This window comes from Oncorhynchus mykiss, chromosome 17 (genome assembly GCF_013265735.2).
Source record: "Oncorhynchus mykiss isolate Arlee chromosome 17, USDA_OmykA_1.1, whole genome shotgun sequence".
Classification (NCBI taxonomy): domain Eukaryota; kingdom Metazoa; phylum Chordata; class Actinopteri; order Salmoniformes; family Salmonidae; genus Oncorhynchus; species Oncorhynchus mykiss.
Genome location: NC_048581.1, coordinates 42,690,386 through 42,698,290, shown reverse-complemented (window position 1 = coordinate 42,698,290; position 7,905 = coordinate 42,690,386). Strand labels below are relative to the sequence as shown.

The 7,905-nt window shown below is 41.5% G+C and overlaps 1 protein-coding gene across 1 annotated transcript; it reads left to right on the top strand.

Annotated features, from left to right (window-relative positions):
* The first annotated feature begins 5,452 nt into the window (after positions 1-5,452).
* On the top strand, positions 5,453-7,201 carry LOC110493913 (P2Y purinoceptor 1). Its single transcript, XM_021568512.2, has one exon. It carries the CDS (start codon positions 5,861-5,863, stop codon positions 6,905-6,907), a length of 1,047 nt encoding a protein of 348 aa, XP_021424187.1. The 5' UTR covers positions 5,453-5,860; the 3' UTR covers positions 6,908-7,201.
* Positions 7,202-7,905: the final 704 nt, after the last annotated feature.

The following is a 7,905-nucleotide window of genomic DNA, read 5'->3' as shown; positions in this document are numbered from 1 at the left end:
GACAGAGGCGGTTGGTGATTCTCCGTTCCCTCTCCTTAGTCGAGATGCGGATACCTCCCAGCTGCATGGGCTCAGCACCCGAGCCGGCAGAGGAAGATGGTAGTGATGCGGAGAGGGGGGCAACGGAGAACGCGAGCTCCTTTCCACGAGCTCGGTGACGAAGATCAACCCGTCGCTCAATGCGAATAGCGAGTTCAATCAAGGAATCCACGCTGGAAGGAACCTCCCGGGAGAGAATCTCATCCTTTACCTCTGCGCGGAGACCCTCCAGAAAACGAGCGAGCAAAGCCGGCTCGTTCCAGCCACTGGAGGCAGCAAGAGTGCGTAACTCAATAGAGTAGTCTGTTATGGATCGATTACCTTGACATAGGGAAGACAGGGCCCTGGAAGCCTCCTCCCCAAAAACAGATCGATCAAAAACCCGTATCATCTCCTCCTTAAAGTCCTGATACTGGTTAGTACACTCAGCCCTTGCCTCCCAGATTGCCGTGCCCCACTCACGAGCCCGTCCAATAAGGAGAGATATGACGTAGGCGACACGAGCAGTGCTCCTGGAGAAAGTGTAGGGCTGGAGAGAAAACACAATATCACACTGGGTGAGGAACGAGCGGCATTCAGTGGGCTCCCCAGAGTAACACGGCGGGTTATTGATTCTGGGCTCCGGAGATTCGAAAGCCCTGGAAGTGGCCGGTGGATCGAGGCGGAGATGGTGAACCTGTTCTGTGAGGTTGGAGACTTGGGTGGCCAGGGTCTCAACGGCATGTCGAGCAGCAGACAATTCCTGATCGTGTCTGCCTAGCATCGCTCCCTGGATCCCGACGGCTGAGTGGAGAGGATCCGAAGTCGCTGGGTCCATTCTTGGTCGGATTCTTCTGTTACGGTGCGTGAATGAGGACCCAAAAGCGAATTAACTTAAACAGAGCTTCTTTAATTACCAAACATAAGTAGGCTCAGACGGACCGGCAGATTCCGACAGGACAAGACAAGGTTACAGCAAACATGACGACAGTCTGGTTCAGGCATGAAACACAACCAACAAGAATCCGACAAGGACAGGAGCAGAAACAGAGAGAGATATAGGGACCTAATCAGAGGGAAAAAGGGAACAGGTGGGAAAAGGGGTGACGAGGTGGTTAGGAGGAGACAAGGCACAGCTGGGGGAAAGAGGGGGAGAAAAGGTAACCTAACAACGACCAGCAGAGGGAGACAGGGTGAAGGGAAAGGACAGAGACAAGACACAACATGACAGTACATGACAGCTCAGGTCCTCCGAGAGAGAGAAAGAAAGAGAGAAGGAGAGAATTAGAGAACGCACACTAAAATTCACACAGGACACCGAATAGGACAGGAGAAGTATTCCAGATATAACAAACTGACCCTTTGTCAGTTTTAAAACCCATGTCCTTGACCACACGCCTAGACAAGCTCACAGAGGAGAGTGAGCATCTAAGTCATACACAATCCCAGGATAGGTGCAACATCAGAGATGATGTACAATGGTTCCAGACACTACCCCACACATCCTGTCTCAGAACGTATCTCCCCCAAAGCCGAAGGAGGGAGTGACTGGGCACAGACATTGTGTAGACAAGTAATTTATTCCCTATTAATCACGCCATCTCTTCACATGGTTTGTAATAGGTAAAGATACATATCCACATATGAAGACAATGTATCCTTCTGTCCCCTTCTCTTTCTGATATTATGTATAGCAACAGGGACATGTGATAGAGAAGCCTGACTTCTCCCATTTCTGGGCCCCAGGTGACTGAGGCCCATCTGAGGGAGAGAGTCCGAATGGATACATTCTAATAACAAGAGTTCAACAGTTCAATCATATAAGCATATTATGCAGATAAGACATCTTAATGATCTATGTTACCGAGCAAATTCTGATTATTCTGCCACACCACTGTGTTCTTGGGGACCTTCAATACTGCAGACATTTTTTGGTACCCATCCCCAAATCTGTGGCTCGACACAATCCTGTCTCAGAGCTCTATGGACAATTCCTTTGACCCCATGGCTTGGTTTTTGCTCTGACATGCACTGTCAACTGTGGGACCTTATATAGACAGGTGTGTGCCTTTCCAAATCATGTCCAATCAATTGAATTTACCACAGTGTGGATTCCAATTAAGTTGTAGAAACATCTCAAGGATGAACAATGGAAACAGGATGCAGCTGAGTTCCATTTTGAGTCTCATAGCAAAGGGTCTGAATACTTATTTAAATAAGGTATTTCTGTTTTAGATTTTTTTTAAATAAATTAGCAAAAAATGTCTAAAACCTGTTTTTGCTTTGTCATTATCAATCAATCAATCAATCAAATGTATTTATATAGCCCTGCGTACATCAGCTGTTATCTCAAAGTGATGTAAAGAAACCCAGCAATGCAGGTGTAGAAGCACGGTGGCTAGGAAAAACTCCCTAGAAAGGCCAGAACCTAGGAAGAAACCTAGAGAGGAACCAGACTATGAGGGGTGGCCAGTCCTCTTCTGGCTGTGCCTGGTGGAGATTAATAGAACATGGCCAATATGTTCAAATGTTCATAGGTGACCAGTTGGGTCAAATAATAATAATCACAGTGGATGTCAAGGGTGCAACAGGTCAGCACCTCAGGAGTAAATGTCAGTTGGCTTTTCATAGCCGATCATTGAGAGTATCTCTACCGCTCCTGCTGTTTCTAGAGAGTTGAAAACAGCAGGCCTGGGACAGGTAGCACGTCCAGTGAACAGATCAGGATTCCATAGGCAGAACAGTTGAAACTGGAGCAGCAGCACGGCCAGGTGGACTGGGGACAGCAAGGAGTCATCAGGCCAGATAGTCCTGAGGCATGGTCCTAGGGCATGGTCCGAGAGAGAGAAAGAAAGAAAGAGAGAAAGAGAGAAAGAGAGAGAGTTATAGAGCATACTTAAATTCACACAGGACACCGGATAAGACAGGAGAAATACTCCAGATATAACAGACTGGCCCTAGCCCTCCGACACATCAACCCACTCAAGTGACGCACCCCTCCCAGGGACGGCATGGCAGAGCACCAGTAAGCCAGTGACTCAGCCCTTGCAACAGGGTTAGAGGCAGAGAATCCCAGTGGAGAGAGGGGATGGGGTATTATGTGTAGATTTCTGAGGAACAACATTTATTTAATACATTTTATAATAAGATAAGGCTGTAACGTAACAACATTTGAAAAAAGGGAACGGGTTTGAATACTTTCCGAATGCTCTGTGATTGAAATTAATTTCATATTTGATTAGACATATTTTATTTGACCTCGTTTCAATGTTGATAGTAAAAAGGCATGTTTGATTCATTGTAATTGTTTCAACATCATGCCATCAACCTAAATAAAGGGAATATTTAAATAAAATGTGAAGTCTCAGTTCAACAATTCCTGCCTGAACAGTGACTACTGGTATATGAGGGGTAATGCACTTCAGGGAGAACAAGTCTAACATCTAGATGCATACCCCTATGTACCCTGCATAGCTTTGGAAACACGGAGCTATCATGTCAACACATTTAGATGTTGAACATACTAATTTGCATAGATTACCAAAATAACATTGAATAGTGGAAAGTCACTCCTCTAACGTTTCTTACACAAGCTGTATGTGAAAGTGAACGTAAATTCGGAGTGAGATTTGGTTTATGCGGGCTACATTGACATCTGATTTGCCCAAAGGACACAATAATTTCAGCATGAAGCTAGGTGTACTTTCATTCATCCCATGGTTGATTGGATCTTTGGAAGTTTAGAAGTAGTAACATTAGCCCTATAAATGGGATACCAAATTTGTGATATTAGCAATAAACTTTTACCTTTGGATATTGTCTTTTATATGTGTTATTCATAATATTTACAGGAAATACCATCCAAACTGGTGTTGATTTGGTTGCGTTCATTCAATATCCAGTTTGTCTGCAAATGAATGACTGATATGTTGGATTCACGTCTCTATCGCAACCAAAAAAATCTGTTAAAGAACAGCACTAAATCAAATAAAACTTTAAACGCACTTGAAATGAAGTTTGATTGGATTTAGTCCTATTTAGTCCTATTAGTCCTATTTTTTGGTTGAGATGGAGACGTGAATCTAATGTGAATTATTAACTTGTAGGTTACATTTGAAATCAACCAACCATCCTTCATATAAAATAAAATATCCAAAGGTAAAAGTTTATTATTACTATCATGAATTTGGCATCCTATTTATAGGGCTAATGATAACGACATCTAAATGTCCAAAGCTCCAATCAACCATGGATGAATGATACATAGCCACACTTTGACATAAGGGTGTCCTTTGGGCAAATCAGATGTAAATGTGGCCTACATAAACACAACTTCACTTCGAATTGACTTTCACATACAACTTGTGTAAGAAAAGTTAGAGGAGTTACTGTCAACTATACAACGTGATTCAGGTAGTCTACAATTTTTTTTTGTATGGATCCTCATCAATGTCTGAATGTGGTTACATGATAGCTCAGCTGTACTAGCTGCAGGGGGTTTCCAAAGCTAAGCAGGTTACATAGAGGTAGGCATCTGTATGGTAGGCTTGTTCTTACTGAAGTGCATTATTTCACATCATTATCAGTATGAGTCACTATTCAGGCAAGAGTTGTTGGACTGTGGTTCCATATTTTAATTCAATATACCTCTTTATTTAGGTTGATGGCATGACATTGAAACAATGACATTGATTAAAAAATAACATTTTACTATCAACATTGAAACAAGGTCAAATGAAATATGTTTATTCAAATATGAAATTCCACAAAACTTCCTAATATTGAGTTGCACCCCCTCCTTTTGCCCTCAATTTGTCGGAGCATAAACTCTACAAGGTATCGAAAGCGCTCAACAGGAATGCTGGCCCATGTTGACTCCAATGCTTCCCACAATTGTGTCAAGTTGGCTGGATGTCCTTTGGGTGGTGGACCATTCATGATACACACAGGAGACTGTGGAGTGAGAAAAACACAGCAGCGTTGCAGTTCTTGACACAAACCGGTGTGCCTGGCATCTACTACCATACCCCTTCCAAAGGCACTTAAATCTTGTCTTGCCCATTCACCCTCCAAATGGCATACATACACAATCTATGTCTCAATTGTCTCAAGGCTTAAAAATCCTTCTTTAACGTGTCTCCTCCCCTTCATCTAAACTGATTGAAGTGGATTTAACATGTGACATCAATAACTGCTCATAGCTTTCACCTGGTCAGTATATGTCATTATTAATGTTTTGTACACTCAGTACAAAGGATGGAAAATATTTGTGACATTTCTACATGGAATTTTTGACTCAATTCCAATGTATAGATAGTTCTGATGATTATGTTAATGTAACAACTTGTTAGTCAGGTTAAGTCATTGTACTTAAGTTTAAGTTTTCCCTAATTGCAATGTTTACAACGTTGGTTGAAATGAGATGAAAACAGTAATCTACTGGTGATTACTTAAAAAATATATATTTCACATCACAATAGGTTGACCATTGAAACAATGCTGACTCAACCAGTGTGTGCCCAGTGGGTTGTTACTCATATCTTGACTTGCAGTAATAATTGCAGGATACTATAACTCTGTTAATTTACCTTTCGAATACAGTATCACATTACCTCCTGTAAACGAATGGAATAATCCTTATATCTAAGGAAATGGGTGTATACACTTTTAGTTTCACATTAGGTCGTCATGCGCAGCATGTTTGTGTGTACGGCTACGATTTCCGAAGTGTGTCCATGCCCAAGTTTGATCTCATTAACTTCTGAGCGTCATCGATTGATATTCTTCTGCAATACGAAAAATAGCTTGTGTCTTGACTTCACTCTGATTGAAAAGAACGAAGATGAAAATGTCAGAGGACCACGACGCGCACGTTCTCAACATTACCACATGTGCAGAAATTAACCTGTCTTTTACGCACAGATTTTTACCAGCTGTGTTCGTGCTGGTGTTTGTCGTCGGAACATTTGCAAACTTCTGTGGGTTAAAAACTGTTTTTACACGCTGGAAGAAAATTGGAAGTATTAACATATTTATTCTCAACCTTGGAATAGCGGACTTGCTATACCTATTTACATTACCATTTTTGGTTGTCTATTACGCGTTAAACAGTAAATGGATATTTGGACAAACATTCTGCAAGATCACCAGATTCTGTTTCAATTTGAATCTCTACGGCAGTATCGGGTTCCTGACATGCATCAGTATTTATCGATACCTTGGTATTGTGCACCCAATGAACGTGATGGGAAGAATCAACACTCGCCACTCGGTGGCAATAAGTTTTCTTGTCTGGATTTTGGTTTTTATTCAGATACTTCCCGATATGTTCTTTGACAAGACAGCACCAAATTCCTCAGATGCGTGCTATGACTCGACAGCCGACCACCTTATCAAGGATTACCTGCCGTATAGCATTGGCTGGACTGTTACCGGATTCGTTATACCATTGCTCGTCATTCTTGCTTGCTATGGACATATAGTAGTGGTCCTTGCCACCAAAGCCAACGTCAATACTTTATTGAAACAGAGGTGTCTAAAACTAGTCATCATCTTGACTGTGTTATTCTCAATTTGCTTTATCCCTTACCATGTTTTGAGAAATCTCAATTTGAAGATAAGGATTTTGAAAATGGAAGGCACCTGCAAAGCAAGCTTCGATGACATCTATGTTGCTCATCAAATCAGCCGCGGCCTGGCTTGCCTGAATAGCGCAATCAATCCGTTGATTTACTTGATTGGAAATGATGATTTCCTCATGCGCTTTCATAATGTCAGCAAACGAGCCAGGATGTCTCTTGTTCATTGGACTGGTGCTGTAATTTACCGCAAGGCAGATCCACCAACAGAAGAATTTCAACGAGAAAACTTTGACCAGCTAGTTATTTAAACCAATATTGTACCAAAGGCCTGTATGTAAATATGCTGTACTCTATGCTTTATTCATCATTCTCAGAGTATTTTATTGTGTTATGTGAGAGCCTGTGAGTGGCTGAATGCACTTGTGTAAAGTGATATACTGTTCCATTTAGTCAGTGATATGTAGAGCTATATCACTGAAAAAAACAAACTCTCAATATGCATTTCCGATATTACATAAGAATGACAGGTATTCCAGCATCCTATTACATACCAATGACTGAAGTATTCCTCTGTTTTCAATAAACAATACACATGTGTCAAGCTCAAAGGACTTTGTCCATCTTACCTTGTCCTTGAGATAATATGGTAGTATATCATGCTATCTACTTGGCTTCCCAGGGGAAACAAGATTTGAACTGAGGGCAAAAATCCCTCAACACCAACATGCACAGGAAATTGATGTCATACATGTTTATTAATATGACATATGACTTGTCAGTAGGGTTTTAGGTGCAGGTTAGAGAATGGGGACTTGAGGCTCACTTTATTTAGAAGACTCAGCAGACAGACATACACAAGGTGCATCCCAAAATGCATCCCAAATGGAACCCTATTCCCTTTATAGTGCACTCCTTCTGACCAAGACCAATTGGGCTCTGGTCAAAAGTAGTACACCATAAAGGGAATAGGGTGCCTTTTGGGAAAAATTATAGAACCTAATGACAAATAGTGCAGTAAAAATAGGAAAACAGAAACACTTTCTCTCAACATTACTTAAAAAGAGGGAGACTGTTTGACTGGCTAGAATGATAACACATAACAGTTTATACTCTGCATAAATAACTTTAATTTAACTTAAGAACAGTTGATAAAAACAAAGCCAAGTCTGTTTGTGCAAGCATTCGAGTACAAGAATTTGGATGTTTGCACAAAACAGGCTTAGTGAAAATTCTCACTCTCCAGCAACACAAGCATGCAGTGATATTTCACTCCCTTCTGTTACCTTCACAGACCACTGAGAGCTGG